The sequence below is a fragment of the Marmota monax genome, unplaced genomic scaffold (genome assembly GCF_021218885.2).
Source record: "Marmota monax isolate L192 unplaced genomic scaffold, Marmota_monax_Labrador192_F-V1.1 WCK01_AAM20220418_F8-fsc00107, whole genome shotgun sequence".
NCBI classification, from domain to species: Eukaryota; Metazoa; Chordata; class Mammalia; order Rodentia; family Sciuridae; genus Marmota; species Marmota monax.
The window spans coordinates 5321776-5346844 of NW_026693761.1; the positions used below are offsets into that span (position 1 = coordinate 5321776).

The 25069-nt window shown below is 36.6% G+C and overlaps 1 protein-coding gene across 2 annotated transcripts in view; it reads right to left on the bottom strand.

Annotated features, from left to right (window-relative positions):
- Positions 1-25069, bottom strand: part of Amph (amphiphysin) — a 215199-nt gene that overhangs the window by 65978 nt on the left and 124152 nt on the right. For both annotated transcript variants that reach the window (XM_058584457.1, XM_046460616.2), the window contains exons 4-7: positions 21356-21450; positions 18555-18650; positions 10242-10349; positions 8701-8786 (exon numbers count right to left, since the gene is read on the bottom strand). In XM_058584457.1, coding sequence (XP_058440440.1) covers positions 8701-8786; positions 10242-10349; positions 18555-18650; positions 21356-21450 — 385 coding nt within the window. The remainder of the gene's footprint in view (positions 1-8700; positions 8787-10241; positions 10350-18554; positions 18651-21355; positions 21451-25069) is intronic.

The window sequence follows — 25069 nt, forward strand, 5'->3', positions numbered from 1 at the left end:
ACAGTGGCTTTCAAACTTCAGTGTGCATCAGAAACACTTGGAGCATTTGCTTCTGATTCAACAGCGGGTGGAGACTGAGAATGTCCACTTCCAACAAATTTCTAGGAGATGCTGATGTCTCTGATACAGAGACAACACTTTTGGACCACCATCCTGAGAATTTGTTTGTATTTTAGGCATAAATCTTGACAATATCAAGATCAAGGTTTTTTTTTATTTTTATAAAACATAATAGTTTTAGAATTCATTGTACTCCATGTATGTATAATATGTCAAAATATACTCTATTAGCAGGGCACAGTGGTGCACACCTATAATGCCAGTGGCTCAGGAGGCTGAGGCAGAAGAATCACGAGTTCAATGGTAAGGTACTAAGCAACTCAGTGAAACCCTGTCTCTAAATAAAATACAAAATAGGGCTGGAGATGTGGCTCAGTGGTCAAGTGCCCCTGAGTTCAATCCCTGGTAGCAAAAACAAAACAAAACACTCTACTGTCATATATATCTAAAAACAATAAATTAAAAAGATTTAATGGTCTAATATCAGTATTATATATTTGTACTCCCAACTCTGTGTAATGGGAAATAACAAAACCCATAAATTAATCCTAATTGTTCAGAAAAAGTAAGAGCATACTATTATTGAACAAATAAAATCATAAGCTGCATATCAGCAATGTTTCAAATGTGTTTATGACGGAAAACCATTGGGGGAATATCCTGGAACATAAGCAAAGTCCCCTGGTTCTCATTTTTAGGACCCTAACAGTAAGTGTATCAGCCAGATGTGGATTCAGCCCCATTTCCCCAGGATACCCCTGTCTCTAAATAAGGAATCTTTGGACTCTATGTTAATTAACTCAATCCTACTGAATACATCTGACAAAATTAATACTTTAATTAATGTACATTTTTGTTTCAATGACATTCTTAATATGAACCCCAATAGCCTTACTATTTAATTAGATTCTAAATCTCAATCCTGAATTAGTAAGGACTTTGGTACCAAAAGCATAGGTAGATCTAATAGTGGACCAAGTTATATTGAAAGATTTTATAATGTAGCTGGGTAATAAAATGTGCCTATATACAGTAGGCATCCATCTTATATAGATAATGAGATAAAAGGACAGAAAATAATGAAACTCTTGTGATTTAGTCACACCTTGCTGTGAGTAGGATATCCATAAGCTGAGGAGGATAAAGGCTCCCTCCTTATCAGAGCCAAGAGAAACAGTTGCCACCTAGGTAATTTTATATGCTGCCTCACTTAATTTTCCTAACTATGTCCTAAGGCAGTGATCACCATTGACCAGGAAAACTAAGGCAAAGAAAGAATAAATGGTCAAAGTCATATCATTAATATGTGAGGAATGCGTATTTGAAAACAAAAGGAAGAAAATGCAATAGAAAAAAAACATGGACAGCTTGAAAGAAATGCTGTTTAGCAAGGATTTTGATATTCCACCAAATCCTGTGCTTAAATTACATTGTTTATGATTTTAAACAAAATAAAAGCTTGAAGTTCAACTTAGATATTCAGAAACTAATTAATAATTGGGTGGTAAATCCATCCCACCAAAAGAATTTCTTCTTTTGTGACTAATACTGTACCTTAAATTCCTACTTAATCTTAGTTTCTTATACCCACAATCATTGTGTGACCCTGATTTCATATTTTTCTTTTAACTTATTTCAAATCACAGACTTATTCATATATATGTGACTATATACAGTTGGCTCTCTATATCCATGGATTCTGCAACCTCTGATTGAACCACAGATTAAAAATATTACAAAATCCACTTGCACTGAATATATACAGATGATTCTTTGTTCCCTAAAAAATATAGCATAGCAAATATACATATATACATTTATATATGTGTATATATAGTAATTGTATTAGGAATCATACATAATCTAGAGATGATTTAACATATATGGGAGGAAATATGTAGGTTATATACAAACAATGCCATTTTATATAACATACTTGAGCAAACGTGGATTTTCATATCTGCAGAGGGTCCTGGAACCTGTTCCCCACAGATACCAAACACAACTACAGATATTTACATACATGTATATAAATGCATATAGGCGTATATTAATAAGGAAAATACTGGCACAGTGTGTTCAGGAAATAGTTAAGTACTCAGAAATGTCAGACCAGAGGTGGAGAATGACAGTCTAGTAAGGTAGAAGGTTCTTTAGGGTAGGGGCCCTTGCCAACCCACAAAGCATGTTTATTTACAGGCATGGGCAGTGCTTAGACATGTTTCAGACACTTTTTTTTTTTTTGGTACTAGGGAGTGAGTCAAGTGGTGCTACAACTAAGCCACAAGCCACATCCCCAGCTCATTGTTTGTTTGTTTGTTTGTTTGTAGAGACAGAGTGTCACTAAGTTACTTAGAGCCTTGCTAAGTTGCTGAAGCTGGCTTAGAACTTGCAATCTTCCTGCCTCAGCCTCTAAAGCTGCTAGGATTACAGACATGCACCACCACGTCTGGCCAACATGTTTCAGATAGAGGAAAGAAGAGGGATTGTACCTGGATTTGAGGACACTAACCAACATGGCAGTTTGTTGGAAAACTGAGCAAAGAGTACTCATTGTACTCTTGCCAATAAATCTTCCTGGGGCACTTTGAGTTGATAATCTGTGACCCAGCCTAGAACTCCAATCAACTAAGACTATGTTCTTGACACCTTTCCCCCTTCAATCCCTCATCAAAGGACTTATCAAGCTCTGGGAGCATGTACAGTGGTAGGCTTCATGAACTTACAGTATAGTTGGTGAAGCACCCAGAGGGGCTTATTAATGGACATACACTCTTTTCACACAATAGGAATATATTGAAAGAGAAATACAGAAATTACAAAACCATACATGAGGGTTAAGTACCCCAAATATTCATGTCCCACTATATGTCAAAAATAAGTGGATATAACAAACAGCTAAAGAAACCAAGAGGAGAGGGAGTAACAGGCCCTGTGCCAGCTGCAAACATCTGCTGCAGAGGTCAAATAGGCTGCCCAAAAGGATAGGTTGGATTTAAGTAAAAGGTTAAGTACAGATGGGAGAGAAAATATTGTTGATATAAAGTTGATAGAAAAGTTGATAGAAACTACAGTTGTTTCTTTTTATTGTGATAAACAAAGCCCTGATGAATACCTATGATTTAAACTTTGTGCACAATTTTATAATTTTATTGGAATATGTTTCTTGCATGTACATTCTGGTGAAAGAAATGGACAACAGAATTTTGATCTGTCAAACTGTTCCCACCAGGCTGGGCCATTTATACACCCTCGACTTTGAATATGACCTTATATATAAGGTACCCAATGGTATGCAATCTTTATAAATTTGTTACCTAAAAGTTGACATCTCACCAGCTTTTGTACTTATATTCCTATAATTAAGAATAACACTTTTTTATCTATTGACCATTAATTTTTCTCCTTTTGTGAATCCCCTATTCATATTTCTAGCTTTTTAATCATTCTCAAGGACTTTTCTATTAAGTGTTGGAATGTGGATACATTTAGCAAAATATAAATCCGATTCCTCTATGCTTAAATTTTGTTTCCTAATATACAGCATAACTTATGTTGTTTTATCAATTATTATTTAGAAAATTAATTGGTACAACAACAGAAATGCTTTATTTAAAATAACTAAACTAGTATCTATGTTTTTCTAATACAGTGTTTCTTTGTAGAATTTAGAAGTTAACTAGTATGATTTATTTATATTTATATTCAATATTTGTGAAGCAATTTATCATATAGTGATTTTCTCTAATTTATGAAATCAGAGACTCTCTCAAAATAGGGATTGTTTTTGATTAGGTCACTAACATGGTCCCAGCACCTAATAGAGCACCTGGTACTTAGTAGTGAATAATCCACAGATGAATGGGTGGATGGATGAATGAATGAATGAATGAATGAAAAATCCAAGGAATAATAAACTTGGCATCTGTTTCACTGAAACTTCTGGTTTATAAAAGACTAGTGTCACCAGCAGTGAAATATACATACACAAGAGTACCAGACTCTGGATTTCGATATTACCTGCTTGAAAGACTTATTTCATAAGTTCTTCATCAACAAGGGACTGTGAGACACTACCAGGTCCATAAAGGACTTCTCTGTGGCATCACTAGGCCCTTTGTGATTAGCTATCAAAATTGACTTGATTTCTTTATTAGATATTTCCTTTTCCTTGGATCCAGTGGGAAGAATTGACAGCTGAGCTTATCACAGCCTCAGTTTTCAAGCCAGAACACTCTCCCTCTACAATGCCCAAAGAGAAACCATCCTTTCCCAGAGGTGGATATCAGGGCTTCCTTGGGACCCCCTCAATGGAAGGAGCCTTCTCTGCTCTCCCGTTTACCATGGAGATGGAGTGGGAGGAAGAGGCATTTTCTCCAAACTCTCCTCAAACTCCTGCTGCTGAAATTTATGATCTATGTACTAAACCTCTTCACAGCTCACTGACATCCTCCCAACTCTCCCTCCCAGTCCACTCACTGAGCACAAGGGTGTGTGTCATGGATTCCTACTTTCTCCTTCACCCAATCCTAACACTAACACAGCAGATCTCAAAATCCATGTGACTGCTTACCCCAAACACAAGGCCCCAGCTCATGACTTCAACATCCCAAGTACACATCCTGCCATGACCATGGCGCATCCTTGCTTTTGCCATCATTCCCAACTGCTCCACCTCTGAAATGGGGCAATCCAGTGACACACTTACTAACCTAATTTTCTAGCCCATGGGATTCCTCATGCCTTCATTTCCATCCACCTGCTGACCTTTCTGTTAACATTTGTGAAATCAATGCTCATTTTCTTCCAGCTCTAGCCCCTGCTCAGGTCCAACTCCTGCTTTATCAAGCTTTGCCCTGTGGCATAGACCCCAGTGCTCTCAGGCTAGTTCTCTCAACACCCTCACTTCTTATCCTTATCCCCTAGTGTCCCACATATATTCAGTACCATCCCACCTCTGCCACTTCCACCACCATCTTCTCAAAATGATAAGAGCTATTTTTCACAGGTTTCCCTTGCCCCATCAAACTCTCAATATCTGCCATCACTAATCCTCCTGTCCATCGTAGTCAAGATTCATTGTCACTGCTTTCTCACTTCCCAAAGTCTCCAATGCCTGTAATTTAGCTCCTGAAACTACACTAGAAATTCATCAGAGGCAACACTGAAACATCTCTAGAAGTTCACCAGAGGTGATATACCTGCTTAATCTTTCTACATATGATATTCTTGGCACTTACTCATTTTAAATATTCTCTCCTTTCTTACCTTTTTATGATACCGCTCTTCAGAACTCCTGGTGCTTCTCTGATTATTTCTTGTTAGGTTTTTCTGCAGTCTCCTCTTCTGCACATCCCTTACACATTGGTACTCTCAAAGTTTCCGTCTTTGACCCTCACCTTGCCACCTTGCCATATGATCTGTCTTACTATCTATCTGATCAACTTTTAGAGCATCATTACCATCTGGACTCCCAATCCTCTTTTTGAGCTCCAGACTTACCTTAATAAATATACGATTTGGACTTCCTAATGATTATTCAAATTCAGCATTTTTCTAAAGCTTCCTTTTCTTTATATATTGCTTTTGTCTTGGAGAGATGCCCTCCTTACCCACTCAAACTATGTACTATGTCACTTTGTATTAAATTAACTTGTTTTATTTTCTGCATTGAACTTATTGCCTGATACATATTGTTTTTTTACTTATTTTCTTGGTAACTGCCTTTCTCCATCCTTCAAAGTAAGCTTTAAGAAAACACTTCCAGGGTAGAAACTGTGGTATTTAAAAGAGAATTTGACACATAATGGATGGTCAGTAAATATCAGAGGAATGAATGACAACTGAATCTGGCCTCTGCCTCTCTCCTGCTTTCTCACAACAAGCCTCTCCTGGATACTCTCACTCTGATTTCATGCTATGTTAAACTAATTAGTGTTCCATGAACCCACAGATATGCTTAAATCCCATGCCTTTATTAATGTTCCTCTTCAATCTAGAATATCCTTTCCACCAAACACTGGCTTTATTCATTTTTTTAAAAAAATGTAACAACCATTCTTTTTGGAGTCCTTCTTTCTTTGTAATACTTCTCTTTCATCCCCTATGAATTATAAATTCCTTTAAAACATACAAATCTACTCTAGTATTTTTTTCTTTTGAAACTGAACCCACATTGCCCTCCAACTCATAGTTCATTTCTCTTCTCCTTTACATGCCAAAAATTTTGAAACAGTTTTTCATGCATGGCAATAATGGAGGAGTAAAATAAGAAAAAAGACATGAGACATCCAGAAAGCAGTTATCAAAATGGAAGACATAAATGCTATTTTATCTGTATCTACATTAATGGTAAATGGACTAAGTACACCAATCAAAAGGCAGAGGTTGGGAAAATGGGTAACAGCACACACACACACACACACACACACATACACACATACACACACACACCCCAATGATCCAACTGTTCACAAGAGGCATATTTTATATTCAAAGATGCAAATAGGCTGAAAGTAAAAGACTGGAAAAGATGGACCATGCAAAGAGCTATAAAAGGATAGTAGCACTTCACTCCTACCACAACACCATAACAAAAATGTTCTGTCCCCTCAGATACCACAAGGCTATAGTAATATATGCCAAAATAGATTAAATGTAATGTAAAGAGAAAAAATAGACATACAGATAAAATAATTAAGAAATCACACCAATTATAAATACATATACAGTTAAGAATATAGCCCCAAAATACATGAAGCAAAAATAGATAGAATTAAACAGAGAAATAGGCCAAATAATAGTTGGAGACCTTAATGCCTCAGTTTTAGTAATGACTAGAACAACTAGGCAGACTATAAATAAGGAAATGCAGGACTTGAACAATACTGTATCTCAACTGAACCTAGCAGATACATACTGAACATTCCACCCAACATTCTAAAGGGTATGAACACCTTAATGCAAGATTTCAAACATGTTCATTACTGTGTGTCCTATGCATTTCACCATGGAGGCACAGAAGATTTGAAGTGCTAACTTCAATTTTACAGTTGAACAATACAGCTGGGAAAAGAACATAAGTACAATGAAAAATGATAGATTGTTTCCTTTGGTTGCCATTTAATTTTCCAAAGTTAACAGCTTCAAAGATAGCAGGCTGGAGAACCCAGGAATGGCAGTACCAAAAAAGAGAAGTTATGTTGAAAGAATGAATAAATTCAGATGAACAATGAGATAATTGCATATGCTTAACATTGAGTAATGGCTGAACATTGAGGGAGATATTTCCTACAGGCTAGGTTTACAGTAAAGTAGATATAATTTAATGTAGCTATTTCAGTAGTTCAAAAGTTAATACTGTCTTTTATCAGCCAAAATTTGAGAGCATTAAGGATGACCCTGGAAATAGACAAAGTTCAACCAAGATCATCAAAATAACTATGGTTTTGGAGGTTAGGTAGAAAGCTCTACCTAAATAGAATTTTGTCTATAGGAAGATGTTATGTTTGGATAAGAGGTATCCCAAAAAAGTCCCTGTGTTAATGGAGAAATGTTTGGAGGTGAAATGATTGAATTATGAGAGCAGTAACCTAATCAATCCACTGTAGTCTGAGTGAACTGATTGTGTGGTGACTGTAGGAAGGTGGGGCATCGCTGGAGGAGGGGAATATGCCCTGGAAGGGTTCATCTTCCCTGTGGCCCTTCCCCAAACCCCCTCTCTGCTTCCTAGCTGCCCTGAATGGAGCAGTGTACTTCTGTCCCACATTTGTGCCATGATGTTCTGCCTCACTTGGGCCCAGAGCAATGGACTCAGCTGAGGATGGACTGAACCTCTGGAACAATAGGCCAAAATAAACTTTTCCTCCTCTAAGTCGTTCTTGTTGGATATTTTGATTACAGTGATGCAAAAAGTGACTGACACATTTTCTTTATGGCAACCATGTGGGGGAAAGCTAGAGGATTTGACTTAAATCAATATGTCATGCAAGCACAATTCTATTTATTAGGGATGATATCATGAGGGTGCTGATGGAAACCAAGAAACATGAGACCTCACTTCACCCAGCAAATTGTTGGTTCTACTAAAGAGTAGAAAAAATAGAACAAACTATGGAAAAGGCACTTTATGTCATGATAAATGAAGAGCACCAGTAAATAAGAAGAATATTTAGTGCCTGAAACAGAAATAGAATTCATGTTAACAGGTCAGGGCTGAAAGTACAGGGGTTAGCATCAAGCCAGAAGATTAGACAAGCTCTTAGAATAAGGAAGTTCCCTGAATAGCTAAAAGGGAAACATTTAAGCTCCCCTAATGCCTCTAATGGAGATGTGGGTCTTTATCTGAGAAATACATCAAGGTCTAAAACAGTGTCATGCAATATATCAGCAGCTAAACACATCTGGTTGTTCAAATTTTTAAGCAAATTAAAATAAATTTGAGTTGAAATTCAGTTCCTCATTCATACTAGCCATATACCACGGGCTCAGTAGCCACATGTCTATACTAGACTATGCACGTATAGAACACTTCACTGGATAGTACTGAAGCAGCACAGACAATAAGGACAACATAAGGGATATTTACTGTTCTTGATTTTCTAATAGGGGCAGGTGTAGCATGTTCAGAAACATTTTTACCTTGACCATAATGATGGTAACTCTTCTTGTAAGTCAACATTAAACTCCTCAAACACTTTCTGTGCTTTTTGAAATTCCTCTTCTGCCTAGAAATTATACATAACATGGTTTACATTTAAAAAGAAAAACAAGCCATTTCTATACAGAACAGAATCATTTAGTATAAACTAGGAACAGCCTTATGACATCCTGGAAAGATTTTGGAAAAAAAGAGACATTTGGCTAAATTCTACACCATTTTTTTAATGAAACATGGAATATTAAGACTCATTAAACAGGAAACTGGATTGATTACAATGGCTACTCCTGAAGTTTCTTTGCAATTTTTCATTTTTTTTAAATTGTAGTTTTATTTTTCTACAAAAACTTTTTAACTAAACTACATGTCTAGTAAACAGCTTTGCTCTGGATAGTGGGCATGGATACTCCCCCAAGATAGTCCCAGTCCAGTGAGAAGCCTAAACAATGCAGTGTATTTCCAAGAGGGACTTATTATCCATTATGGGGCATGCTATAGGAAAGGTGGTACAGGGAAGAGAAAACATTACATAGAGAGAAGGTGATATTTTAACTGAATATTAAGAATCAGAATCTGCTAAAGAAGTGGGTCAGGTACACATCACAATACATAAAGGTGGTGGTCCTTTGAATGGTAATCTAGCTTAATGAACATGAGAATTTGTCAGACTCCTTTACCTTTCTGCACCTTAATGTCTGTGGTGGGTATGAAGGAAAGGTGAAGCAGGTGAAGTGTTGAACAGGGTGCCTGGTATCTATGAAGCCTCTGTGAAGACAACTGAAATTATGGCTGCCAAGGAACTGAAATGTAGGTTGCATAGGCTCTGCTGAGGGTGTGTGCATGAAAGGAGAAGAGGATGGGGCAAGACTTGAAAGTCAATAAGGACAGGCAGGTAATTCATAACCAATTTGTGAAAGTCTTGCATGCCATACTAAGGGATTTAGAATTTTTCCTATAGGTAATGAGAATCATTAAAAGATATAAGCAGTAGAGAAACATATATAATTATGTAGAAAGACCATTCGGGAAGCTGTCTGTAGGCAGATGAGAAAAGGCAAGACTGGAATCAAAGGCAGTGGTCTATAGTGTCACCTATAGGTGACATCAGTAGCTGCCATCTGTAAATTGTAGACATACATGATAAAAGCTACTGAAATGGATTTCTAAAAGAAAAGTAATGTCATGGAAATTTAGCATATGTCTGCATTCTCAATCATGAGCTACATCTGAATATTTCATGCTTGGTTTCCCATCTGAATCTACATTTCAGCATGGATCATAGATCACACCATAGAAAGAAGTGCAGACACACTTTCTTTGATCTTGCGATACTTGCAAGGGGACAAAGTTTATTGGGATCAGAATGTGGGAGTCTGTCTTACCCATATGAACTCTATAATAACATAAAAACTTATTAAACAATAACAAAAAGAAGCCTGTAGCACCATGTTTAAGTTTAAAGCAAAGCTACTACAAGTCATAAGACATGGAGAGTAATATCAACCATGGAATTTATCCCTACCTTAGAGATCCGGCTCTCATCCTTCCTTTTGGAGCTCTGCAGGGCTTCTAGGTGGTGGCGGGCACTGTCATAGTCCACCAGTTTTCTGCTGCGCTTAGCAATGCGATTCTGCCAACAGGAAATACAGCACTGAGAAAAGATACATGGTCATAGTCTCCCTTTGCCAAACACCAAAACACTTTCCTTGTCCAGAGCAGCTGAGGACTCTGAATGGAAATCAAGGTGAGGGGTAATTTCAGTAGATAAAGAACCCTGGAAATCAGACTACAGCCTCCCATGCTTTGTGTGGAGACCATTAGGTAAATTTCTCCCTTCTGATAATAACTAGGTTAGCCGTGAAGAGCTAAAGGCATAGGTTGCTATCAAAGATCCAGAAAATTCCAGAATTGTTAGGAGGAGCAGGTAAATCTTTGCTCCCATTAGCCTCTACTCTAAATCTTAAAATGTTCCCATTTGAAGAGAGTGGAAAACTATGTTGGATTTGGTGTTATAATCTTAATTACATACATAACATAAAAGAAATTCTATAAAATAGATTTACTTCCTAAGGAATCCTCTTTCCTACAAGCATATCACAATCCTTTATTCATTAAATCACCTGAGCTGATGTGGCACTTTGGAACAGCTGGTGTTCTACACACAGGGGAAACTGCCTTAATGGGCAAGCTTGTTCCCATAGGCTTCCATTGGATGTTATGAGAAAATTGAGGCAAGACACTTCCTTGCACTGCAGGTAAGAATGAGCTGGGTGATCTATGGCTGCTAAGGGATAGGTATAAAAATGCGTCCAAGGACCATTTTCTCTTAACAAGAAAAATCTTTAAGCTGCTAGAGGAGGAAATTCAAAACCTTCCTGCCCACAGGCCAGGTAAAGGCCTCTATTTCTAAGGAAGAAGCAGAAAGGCAAAGTCAACCTAGTCAAGAGAGAGGGATAGAAAACCTCTAGCTTTTTGATATAGGCCAATATAATTAATATATGCACAAGAGTAAAAGAAAAATATCTCAACACATAGGGAAGGAGAATAAAACTTCCTGGGCCCAAGTCTTGACTCCTACAATAAACATGGTCTGCTCCACTTGAGCAAGGAAGGGAGACTCCAGCTCAAGACTAACCATGATTATAAGACAAACTGCTTTACTTTGGATTACAGATGGTGCAATCCTGTGATCCCAGAGTCTTGGGCAGCTGAGACAGGAAGTTCGCTAAGATAAGGTTAGCCTCAACAATTTAGCAAGACCCTAAGCAACTTAGGGAGACCCTGTCTCAAAATTTAAAATGGCTGTGGAGCCAGCTCAGTGGTAGAGCACCTCTGGGTTCAGTCCCTGGGATAAGGAGAAGGAGAAGGAGAAGGAAAATGGCCAAATGAGCAATAGCTGCCAACCACGGAGGAAGGACAAGTACACGAAATATAGTATAAACATATAAGGAAAACTTGACTCCAATAGGGAACAGAACAAAAGCACTGAAAAAAACCCTCCACACCCAAGGACCCAATATATTTGGGTCAGAGAATAAGTAAAAATCAGATTTTGACTCAAGAGTGAAAATGCCATAAATCTTGAATATAAATAAGCACACAGCATTAGCAGTCAATTTTTAGAAAAGTCTGCAAGCCATAATGTACTGAAAATAACAACAGCAACAACAAGAACCAAGTCCAATTCAGGTCCTGATTAGATCAATTCCATGCCACACACAAATGGACTAACAAAAGGACTTGCCTGTTTCTAGGCATAAATATTACTTCAGTCTTTACTATCCTAAACATAATGTCTGTACAATTGAAAACTATAAAACAAAAGAAAACATATAAAACAGTAAACAATTAGGTTCATAAATTACCTAGATGATGACAGTAACAAGCAGGAATTTTAAAATAACTGTGACTGATATGTTAAAATATCTAATTGGAAAAAGTAGACAACATACATAAACAGATTTTCAGCCCAGACATGGAAATTTTAACAGGCAAATGTAAATGCTTGAAAAATGTTAAAATGGTATCAGGAAAATTTCTTCAATGAATCCATAGCTAGACTAAAAATAGGTGAACAAAGAAATGGTGCAACTATGAAGATAAATTATTCCCATTAAACACAAAAAAAATAAAGTTGAAAGGGAAAAGCCCACAGGGAACTGAGCACACAGGATCAATAATACAATATAAGTAATCTAACATAATGTGATTGAAGAGATGAGAGGAAGAGTCAGAAGAAATATTTGAAGAGATAATGGCTAAGAATTTTATAAAATAATGACATCAAAGTACTGGTCTAAGAAACTCAGAGAATGCCCCAAAAGGGATCATAAACAAACAAAAAACCAAAGTTTAAAGGTAAAAATCACAGCAGGCTAATCTTCAGGAACTATGAAAGGTAGAACACAATGGAACATCTTTAAAATAATGAAAAATAAAAAAAATAAAATTATATCTACCAACACAGAATTCAATACCCAATAAAAATATCAAAGATGAAAGTAAAATAAATAATATTTTCAGATGAACAAAAATGGAGAGAATCTATTGCCATGTGGTAGAGTGCTTGCCTAGCACATGTTAGGCACTGGGTTCAATCCTCAGCACCATATTAAAAAAAAAATAAACAGAATAAAGGTATTGTGTTTTTTTAAAAAAACATTGTATCATCTTAAGAAAGAGAATTTTAATCTAAGTGGAGATACACAATGAAATGGGTACCAGAAAGATTAAAAATCAAGATAAATACATGATATTATCTTCTCTTATAATTTTTTGAATAGGTCATTGGTCATTCAGAGTAAAAAACAGAAAAAAATGCATTGTGGGGTTCATAACACATGTAAAACAAAATGTATTCAAATAGTAGCACAAATAGGAATGTGGCCCATTCCTATAATCCCAGGGGCTTTGGAGGCTAAAGTAGGAGGATTGCAAGTTCAAGGCCAGCCTCTGCAACTTAGCAAGGCCCTAAAGCAATTTAGCAAGACCTTGTCTCAAAATACAAAATAAAAATGGCTATGGATGTAGCTCAGTAGTTAAGTGTCCCTGGGTTCAATCCCCAGGCAAGAAAAAAAAAAATTCAAATAGTAGCACAAATAGGCAGGTGAACTAGAAGTATGTATTGTAAGGTTAGTAGATGTGGCATGAAGTGGTATAAAATATATAAAGTTAAACATGGCAAGGTAGAGTAACCACTAGAAAAATAAGTTACATAAACAGGTATAGTTAATGGACAAATAGTATAAAATATTCTGATTCCTGAGTCCCAGACTAAGAGTCTATTTTAGTTAATCTGAGACCAGGCCTAGATAATTGTCCTTTTAAAAACTCTCCCCAGGGGTCCAGTTACGCCTGGCTAGTCTAGTAATAAGAACTATTAATGGAGAATACACATTTAAAACCATTAGAATTTGAAATAGTAGGAAGAAGCAAAAACAATAATGCATATGTTTATGTTTCACATCCCATGGATCCTCACAGCAGCCTACATATAGATGTGGCAGAGATTGTCCCCATTTTACTTAAAGAGAATTTGGAGTTGCATCAGAGGAATCTCTAACTTGTCCAGAATTGTTCAACAAATCTGTGGAATAGATGACTTAGATTAGAAATAAGACCTACAACTAGCAACAGAAGGTGAGTGAGACAAGTGAGACAAACTCAAATTTTAAGAAGGCCACTTACTCTCAGGATTAAGTGTCTTCTATTTCTAGGACCATCACCTGCCTCACCTGACCCCACCCTGCTCATGAGTGTGGTTAGTGCCCTTCTAATCACTCTTGCTATGTCTCTGACAGACTCGTTGAGTCAATGACCATCTGTCACTCTGCTATGCCTCTGCAGCCCCTTCATATCTGGTGATAGGTGGGTTGGGACATTTAATCTTGTTGAGCCACTTTCAATCACTTTTATTTTACCCACACCTACCACTTCCAACTGGTGTTGACAGTGAAAAGCTTTGTGGCATAGCCAGAGTTGCTTAAAGATGCATGATATAGCCCAGACAGGGCACAGTGAAGTCCTTCATTAAGGTACAGAAGGCACTGAGTGCTGTTAAGGTGATAAAAATCATTATTTTGAACAAACATCTAATGGTCACCTTCACAGGTGGCACGACCCTAGAGGCAATGGCCCATGCGACTATAAGCAATTCCTACAAAGCCCTGCTTTATGGAACCTGCCTTCTGGCATGGGAACACCTTTAATGTCTTCCAAGTAGCAAATCTTGACTTTTGGAAGATGAATCTAAATTTTGAAAGGGATGGAATTCAATTACTTCAAAGTCTGGGAATCAGGAGGAAGAGTAATTTTATTTTTGTTCCAGAACAAGAAATGAAGTAAATAATGTGACTCATTTTCTCTTGTAACTGACAAGTCAATTACAGAGGATAACTTAGCAGGGTAGAAGTGACTATTTTAAAGGCCATCACTCATTGTGACACATAATGTTTTCATGGTAGAAAAATAGATCAATCCTATTTGTTTTCCTATATGATATTTGGGAAACTTGGGGGAAAAATACAAATCTCTCGAGGGTAGAATTCATACACATTAGCTTTGAAACATGATACAATTCTTATGTAACCATCCAGTAATAAATTTAATTAAATAATAAGTAAATTTAATTAATATTAAACTTACTTTAAATAATAAATTTAAATAAAAGTTCTTGATATTTCCCATTGTGCACTGAATTTCGGCAGTGAAGAAAACAACTTATTATACATTTTTTTTTAAGATTCAATAATAATCCCAATTTGAAAATCATTTGGCATCCTGCATTAAAAATCTGCTTAGCTGCTCGTGCACAACTGCCAAGATGGAATCTAAACTACATTTTACGATAACTGCTCACAGCTGTAAGCCTGCCTGGGTTGGTGAAAAGCAGGGTCTTTTTATAACATTGACTTTAGATGTCAATGCTGCATAATGGGAAGCATAACACAGGGTGCCCTGCCAATCACAGCTGGAAAAATCAAACATCATCCCCTCATGAATGGGTACTTCATAACACTCACTGATAGGTTGCAGTAAATATTTGGAAATTTGCCTGAGGTTTTAACTGCACATGGACTGTTGATTTTAATGAGATCGAGGAAGTCAATTAAGTTCCATGCTTTGAAAATTCTCCACTCAGTATTTTTAACTGTTATGTTCCTGATCATTAATAAGTCATTCATTACATAATCACTCGGGGCTCATTTTATGAAATGATGCAGTCTATACCTACTTCTTACTTCTATTCACCAACTAATGGTGTGCAGAATAATTTGTCTATTCTCACACAAGAAAAATCTTCCAAATATTAAATACAGCTATCTGTCCTCTCTCCAGTTTCATATTATCTCTTCTTAGATATACATTGCAATGTCTTAGATTGTTTGTTGGGTTACATGGTTTCCCAAATATCTATCTTGTTAATAGCCTCTGTGTAAATTTTACTCTTCTCAATGTAGCTTAAGAGACAGGGAGAGATTAGAGGGAAATTGCCTCCATCTCTTTCCATGATGCATGGAAAACCATGATGTATATTTACTCTCAGAGTATCTGGCAAAAGACCTAGATGATATTATTTCTGATTCTCTAGATGATTCAGCAACTGGAGGATCATCTTTCTATGAATTCAACCACGGATTACAAGAAAAGAATTGCTTAAAGTAAAAGTTCTTCTGAGTTCTTTATCTCTTTTGACATGAAGTGAACTGAAAGATTGAATTGATATAATCTATTATGGCTTTTTAAAAATCTATGTTTCACCACAGATACTTCTATGTGTATTTGTCTTCTGAAATTATAAGCTCCTACAGAGTAGGTCCAATTTTTAAATAACTATCTCTGGGTAGCACTGTAACAACTAAGATCTTTACAATTTGTTGATGATACCAAGTTTTTGTTCCTGAAACTCAAAAATCTTTCAAATGTCATCTTCTCCAGTCAATTACATGTTCCTTTGCTAATCTAGGTCATGCTATGAATGTATAAAATCTATTAAATAATAGCAAGCTGCTTTGGAGTTTTCTGGTAGGAGGATACAGTATTCCTTATCTTCTTCTGATTTATTGGGTATTGATTTTTGAAGATATAGATTGTTATTTAATACAATTGCTACTAGAAGATGAAGGATATAACCTGGCTTCTCTTCCCTCATGGATACACCAATTTAGCAGCATCACATGAATCAATCCTGCTGTGAAACCCAGAAAATAGTTGAAAAGGTCCTGCATTCTAAGATAGTGCAAATCAAAGCAGTGGTTGGAATGGTTTCAACTAGCATGCAGCCATTTGCACTAGTTGCTTCCTCTAGCTCAGCCCAGAGTAAGTGGGCAATAAACCTCAACTCCAAGCTTTTACCTGGGGAAGGAAAGAGTTAACTTCTCAAATACCAATTTTTCCAGGAGCTTCTTAAAGGACCGGCTTCTGTCTTGGAATAATAACTATACTCTAGCCACCTGGGCACCAGAGAGTACTAAGATGGCAGTTTGATCTACTACACAATTAGTCACTGCAATTCATTCTTCAAGCTCAATGCAAGATCCCATTTTCTACCTGGAGAAAGAAAACAACAGCATCCAATGATCCAAATTTCAGGGGACTCTTGTGGAACTGGCTTCAGTCCCATTTGTGTCAGAATATTAATGGGGCCCAGCATTCTCTAGATGCCCAGATGTTGCTAAGAAGAGAAATAGTGAGCTAGATTAGCACAAAATTCAAGAGGCCTCCAAAAATCTCTGAGTGAGCCCACTGGTGAGGGCCTTTTGTACAGGCCAGTCTGTGTTTTGTCTAATGCAGACACCAACACAGAGAGTCAAGGAAAATGAAGATTCTAGGAAAGCACTTTCTTTTTGTTGTTGTTGTTTTTGTTTAATACTGAGGTGTATTTTATTCTTTCCTTAAAAGTTATGTCATTTATAATAATGTGTACATTAAATGTGGTTTAGAAACATGCAATTTTTTTTTACAGAATGCCTTTATTTTATCTGTTGATTTTTATGTGGTGCTAAGGATAGAACCCAGTGCCTCACACATGCTAGGCAAGTGCTCCACCACTGAGCTACAGCCCCAGCCCACAAACATGCATTTTTTAAAACAAAAGTGTTTTAGAAAGTTCAAATAAGAAATTGTATGTATAGCTAGTTTTCACTGTATTACTGTTAACACTTTCTATCTGTTATGCTAACATCAGTGAGAATCTATCATGTGGGTCTCTGTGGCCTTGGGCCAACAGAGTAAAGGTGTCTAGACTGATCCATTTAGGTTATTGTCCAAGGCCCCTTATATCCTAAAAGCTCTCTGTATATTGGCCAACTACCTTTAGATGAATAGTGTGGGAACAGGAAAACTTCAGTCATCACTATGAGTGTTTTGTTGCTAAGAAGTTTCCATATGTCTCTTGGCCAAGGCTGGTGCACATTTCTGTAGTTTCCCAGTGTTTGACCATGTCTACAGTAATCACACAGAAGGTAGAAACTCCATTGTAACCAGAGAGCATCAGAAGACTCCTAATGAAATACTACAGATGCACACACTGATGTTGATTCATGGCTTCCTCATCCTACCAGAAAGATAGGACATGGCTACCTTACCTGGCTCTTCACCTTGAACACAGAAAATAAATGAGAGGCTGGGATACATGTAATGCTGCTCAAATGGTTCAAAAATTATCTTCCCCTCCAGTGTCAGTTCCAAACTTGTCTATTTTGTCTATTTTACCTAAATCTAGAATATACACTTGTCTATTTTTTTTTATTTTACACAAGTGTCAAACAAGATAGATGTATTAGATAAAATATTTTGGGGTCCAGATGCAAATGTATTTAAAATAATTATATATTAATATTTCACTTTGAACCTGAACATTTCAAGGAGAAGAAACTTACCCAGCTGCACTATGGCCACATGCAAAATAACTAGTAAACAGGAAAGATAAGATTTTGCTATCTGGTTACAATAAAGTTTCTCCCTTCTGTGTCATTACTGTTTCATTTAATGCACATACTTATCCAATGCTACATAATAAAAAGTTTGAATGTAAAGAAGATTGGAACTTTTGTACCTCTGATTTAGGATTTTTTTTTATCTACAGGCTTTAAAAGAATTCTGGAAAGAAAGAAAAGCTGAAGCAGTTCACTAAAGCAGACAATGTAATTTCTGTAACCAGATTTCATTTCAAAATCATAGGAATAGAATAAAAATCCCATGCTTAAATAAATGAAAAGTTACGAACTGTCTTTGATGTCAGTTTGAGTACTTTTAATTCTCCTTATCTTGCCCATCTTTCAATAACTACATGAGACCATTCAATTCTTCCCTTTATATAAATAGACTAAAATACCTTTATGTCAGGAAATTGGCCCAGGTAGGTATCCAGTGTCAGCAAGGACCCATCCACTAGTTTTTGATGGAAGTCTTCCCATAGCACATCACATTTCTAAAAGAAAAGGAAAAATAAAGAGATACCTGCTGAAATATTTTAATTGGATGCCTTTCCCTAAACTAAAATTCTAAAACATTTGAAACTGTAAAATTATATAAATAATAGTCTCCCAGACATTAGATATTAAAAATAATGTAGATTACTTAAGAATATGAAAAAATAGGGCAATTTGTTAATTATATATTTAACAGTACAAGCTGAGATCTCAGCTCATTTTTAAAAACTGTATTTCTGATTCTGAATGACTAAAGAATATAGAATCTTCAAAGGGCTCCCAAATCCCTATAGATGGACTTTGGAGCTAAAAGACTGAAAAATTCTACTGAGACACTTAAATTCTCTGAAGGAATTCAATAAATTAAAAATCAACCCAGACAGAAACAATTAACCATTGCTGAAGCTTTCAAAGACCTATCATAAAATTTACAGTCTACTGGAAAGAATCTTACCATTTATGGAGTATCAACTATGATAATCACACAATGAATATTATTATTTTTATTACTACTACTATTGCTATGATTACCCTATTATTATGTGGGGATACACATTTAATTTTCATGATAGTCTTCTGAGGAAAGATGTGTCATTGCCAATGTATAGAAGAGAATACTGAAATCCATAGAAGCTACCTAACTTGGCCAAGATCATACAGTGGATAAAGGAAAGACCTAAGTGTGTACCCAGTTTTATCTCCTTGAATTCAAAGCTCATGACTATCAATTAATCCAGGCTACCTTACCAGAGCAGGATTCATATCCCAGCTGTGTAACTTCAGGAAACTGAACCTTCCTGAATTTCAATTTCCCCAGTTAAATGAGTAGGCAAAATAAAATACTTATTAGAATCCCAGGCACCTAGCAGGTGCACAACAATATTATCTCCACATTTTTCCTACTGCTACATTTGGGGTCCCCTGACATGGTCTGCTGCTTATTCTTCAGTTTATCCTTTTTATCTTCTTAATAATTGAACCTCTAATTTCAGTTGTGCACACACCTGCCTAGGATAAAGATTCTAATTCCCAGATTCCTTTAGCTAAGGGTATCCATGTGATAAAGTGGCCAATTATGTACTATAAGGAAGTGTCCCCAAAAGAAGGGTATGGGCTAGACCCATATTCCAGAGTTCATTCTTACTAAATAGAATGCAGAAATGAGAGATAATGTCCACTGCACAAAGGGTCCTCTTGAACCTGAAGGAGCAAAGTAAGGATAGCAAAGAGAAGGCTCTGATACTTTTGGGTCCGCTATGTCATCTGACCTCCAAATTCCTGTATGTGAGAGATGCTTCTATTTTGTTAAAAAAAAAAAACTTTTTAAAATTTGCTCTTGTATCATTTTCACACTTCAAACCCTAATCTTAATTGTTATAATCCTCAATTCAAGAATTTTATGCAATCAAGAAAATTTAACTCCACTGTAGAAAAGGTTTATTTTCATATGAGTAGATCCTCTGAATACAAAATACCCAGTTCCTTCATCATCAAAAGAGCCCATATTTTCATCTGCAGCTAAGGATTCAAGGATACTGTCAGCCACAAGGACTGAGATTAAGATAGAAGCCACTTTCTTAAGGAACCAACATTTGCCATATGTAGACTATAATGATACAGTGTTCTGAAAAGATATTTATACAAGTTTCTGTTCTTCCCTTAAAATTTTCTCTTTTGTGTTGAATTTTTAATAATGCAGCATTAATCAGAAACTTACAATGAATTAAGCATTTAGCAACAGAGTGTTGAAACAGTGTCTTTATACTGGGAAAAAATGTAAGAAGATACAATAGCATAATAACTTCATTTGAAAATGATGTGTGGAAAATGTTTTGGCCAAATCCATATCCTGAAAGTCTTTGAAATATGTTATAGGACCAATGATAGCTTTTCTAATAAATAAATCTCTGTTTTTATCTCAGTCCCAATGAGACTATGAAGATCCATGTTGGGATATCAGCCTGGAGCTCCTCTGTTGATTCATGTTTTCCGAGGGTGCCTAGACTTTCCTGAGCTTTGACTGTGACATCTGGTTCAGGTTTTTTGTGCCTAAAGGAGCTGTAGTCATTCACCCAATATGGAGGACATGACTGACTTTTGTTTTAACAAAGGATTTAGAGAACCCCTGGCTGGCAGCTTTAGCACATCAGTGATCCAAACAAGCACTAAACACTAACTGGGGACATGAACACAAAGGCTCAAAGTTATGAGTAGGTACAATGATTGTTCTCATTTTGTAGATGAGGAGAGTAAAAGAAAGAACTGGTTAGTGAAAGAACTAGTTTTAATAATGTAATGGATGCTCTTCAAAGCTGTTGCCTGTTAATTCAGGGAGAGTTGGTCAGCAGGAATTTAGGGACTAATAGGTGACATTACTATATAAAATCTCACCCATAATCCAGTTTTGTGAGAAATGGGTTGCTAATACCTGTAGTATAAGACTAAAAAAGGCTACTGTTATTTTGAAGAAAAATAATCTTTATAGCTCTCTACTCAAATGGTTTTTATAATCATCTTTGCCTCTCATTTGAGTGTGGGATAACCAGATAGCAGAACTGCCTGTCACTTTCTGGGAACCTGTTCTCCCTTTAAGATTAGGACATGAAGGAAGGAGAGGGGGCACGGGCAGTTGGAATGAGCAGGATTCAGTGGGAATCTCGTGGACACCACTCCACCTCCTGCACACTGCCACCCCAGATCTTACCTCGCCAACCATTTTCACATCTTCCCGCCCATACCAATCTGGCTCATAGACTTCATGCAGTGACTCAGTGAGCTTCATGGAGGCTTCTTGCATGCCTGAGATTGGAGAAAAACAACTCCTGTTACTTCAAAATGGATGTGAAATCTCTTCTACCTCCCTCTCTAAGTGAGAAAAAAAATCTTAAAATATTGCTAAATATTTAAGGAAGAATCTTGAAGGCAACCTGCCACATACAGCCACAGTCACATCTTTCCTTGAGGGCCTCTAAGACATATCACATTGTACATTGTCTGTTATTTACATGATGATATGTACTGTATCTTTGAAAAAAAATCAACACCCAGCCCTATTCTGAAAAATGAAATAAAAATAATAATGTGTCCTATTATCACTCAACAAATGGCATTCAATCACAAATATGTAGATCAGTGAGAATCATATTGGTCTATGAAACTGAAGAGGTCTGAAAATAAAGTTAATCCTAAAAAAAACTTTAAGTATGAGAAATAAAGCATGTTTAGAAGCAGATAAAAACAAAATAAACACTAATTTAGGACATAACAACTGAAGGTAATTCTGTGGTTTAAAATAATAAAATTTCTTGAAGTGGTTGAAAATGGCTCAGAATTTAAGTTGAAGAAGCTTAAAAGTTTAAAACAAAGAAAAAAGATTGCATTTCTTCACTATTATTAAAACCATGAATACGGGTTTAATTTGTTTTTTGTGATCTTGGGGATCAAGCTCTTGGCCTTGTGCATATAGGCAATCACTTTACCACTGAGCTACATTGTCAGCCATTTTTATTTTATTTTAAGAGAGGGTCTCATTAACTTGCTGGAGCTAGCCTTAAATTTGCAATCCTCCTGTCCCAGACTCCTGAATACCTGGAATTGCAAGAATATGCCACTGCACTGAATACCATTTTAAATCAAAACTCTCAGAAAGCTTAGTGTTCTTAAGCCTATAGGTCTAAATTTTCCTTCAAGGCAAATCTGGTATGTTGCAAAATCATGGCTATTAATAATAGTAAAGATATAAAATTTGATGGTAACATGATGATACAAAGCATCATCAAGTTTTTTCCAGTAACCTTACTCCCACTGCAGAACACAGAGGTTAGTGCTGGGTCACCAAGGAGATGACTCATGGCAGAGACCAGAACAAGGTACCAAGAATGGCCAGAGCTTGTAGCCGCTCAGAATCTATCTAGTAGCTAAAAGGTGGAAACTGCCCAGGTGGGTGTCTTGGCCTTTGTCTCTCATGGGTATGAAAAGGGGCTGGATAAAAGGAGAAGAAAGAAAACCAAACCTCAGGGAATTAAAGATGGAAACCACTGATTAAACTAAAAACCGAACTACATGGCTGCTGGACAGTACTAAATTTGGGGCTCAGTTCTAAGATAAAAAGACATAATAAAAGATGTCTGAAATGATGGTAGTATATCCTTGAAGAACATGGATAAAGTTGCTATGCAGTTTGGTACTTTATCATACTATTTCATTCTCTAGACAGAGAATGACCCCCCCTTGGCTCCCCCTGATAACTATAGATAAATGTTTGGTCTTTAAACCCCAGAGGTTTGAATGTGTTTCAGAGTCACATGAGGTACAACTGCTTGCATTTTCCTCTCCATAAAGAATATAAATCATTAAGCATCATCAAGGATGCCCTTGAAAATGCAGTGTACAGCCCACACAGTTAAAGTGAGGTGGCCACCCCTTCCAGAGTGAAGGCAGGGAAAACCAGTGATGACTGAAGTCTTTGGAGACTCTGATGAAACTCATGTAGGTGTAGAGACAGCCAACAATGATGCAAAACCCTTCATCCATCCCTTCACACTGTGAATGTGAATAAGTGAGAATAGTTTCCCTCATGACTGGGTTACCATTGACATGACAGCTACATTATCCCAAGTACCACAATCACCCCCACCGAGGTAAATCTATATCAAGAAATGTATCCCTTGAATTTATGCCAAAAGCTAATCATTAATTGTTCCCTTTCTACAATTCAGATGCCAAACAGCTTATGCAATTTCCTTCAACTCTTTGTCTTGAGTCTGATGGAAATTATAAATAGCTATATAGACAGATTCTTAACAATGTCTTAAGGGGAAAAATAAAAATGATAACATTGGAGGACAAATGACCTTTGTAGTGAAAAATGAAACTAATGTAAGCTCAAAATAAAATTATCCAAGATTTGAATCATAAAGACTGAAAGTAAGTACAATGTTGCAGTAAATAGGTCTGTTAGAAGTCAAACATAACTACTCATCACTGTGTAAATAAGTAGTGATGGGTAATTTGGATAGAAGTCATTGTGACTTAGAAAATGGTTTCTGAGATATCTACTCCATAGAAAGTACTTTGATGGACACACAAGGGAGCAAGCTCAAGCCTCACTTCCAAGAGGATGCAGACAGCTGATATTTCAGCAACTGAGAAATGCTATGGTATTAATGTGTCTTCCAAAGCTCATATTCTGGGAAGTTGGTGCCCAATGCAACAGTGTTGAGAGGTGGCACATTAAAGAATTGAATGGGATGTGGAAGCTTTGCCCTCATGAATAGATTACTACTGTTATCAAAGAAATGGGTTTGTTATTGTGAAAGTGGGATCCTTATAAAGAATGAATTTGTCCCCCTATCTTATTCTCTTTTGCCCATGGGATCCCTTCCACCATGCTGTGATACAGAAAGAAGGCCCTCACCAGATGGTTCCCCTTGATCTGGACCTCCCAGTCTCCAATAAGCCAAATACATTTCTATCCTTTGTACATTACCCAGAAGCACAAGACAGACTAAGACAAGAACTTACTCTGCTGATGCAAAATAATAGAGAAATAAATATCTAAAAACTAAAAGTCAAGTTCCTTCAAAGCAACTCAATAACTTAAAACAGAATATATGCTAAATACTAATACCAAATATTTTCTTAAAAGATCAGTGATATCTTGCAAACCCTTGCCCAACATCCTAAGTAGAAGAATTAATATTTTACTATTGGATGGAACTTTTCCCTCTATTCAAACATTTGGATCTTGTCCAAAGGCATCTAATGTAACATCTTCTATTTTTATTTGCAGCCAAATTTGTGAGTTTCTATTTTCATCCTCTCTGATTGGTTGCATATATTGCAGTGCTACATGAGTATTCTTTGCTTGCACAGCCTGAGGGTATATGTTCTAGTTAAAAATAACTCAGTTTAAATATATTATGACATTAACCACAAGCAATGATGAACCATTAAAAGAATGTCTGAAAGATGGCAAATATCTAGCAGCTTTGCCCCTTGTTTAGAAGATAGCTATTTAAGAAGATAGCAGCTGCCTCAGAGGAAAGCAGGAAGGGAAGTCTTTCTCTTAAAACTGCAAAGAAAAAAGCAAGTATAGGAGCAAAAGAAGAAAAAAAATAAGCAGATGGTGGGGTAGCTCAAGAACAGTCAACCCTAGCCCCTGCCGTCATGCCTGCAAAGTCACATGGAACCAATACATATTAATTATGACATCTGGGCCAGGTTCCACTTAGAGAAAGGTTTTCTGTGTTCTTTTCCATGTATTTGGCCTCCAATGCTGCCACATATGCTAATTCGAAATCCCTAGTGGACATCACTACATGAATGTCTCACCAGCATCCCAAATCTCACTAGTCAAAAACACACTCCTAACTTTCCTATCTACATCTGTTCCTCTTCCTTTTCCCATCTTCATGAA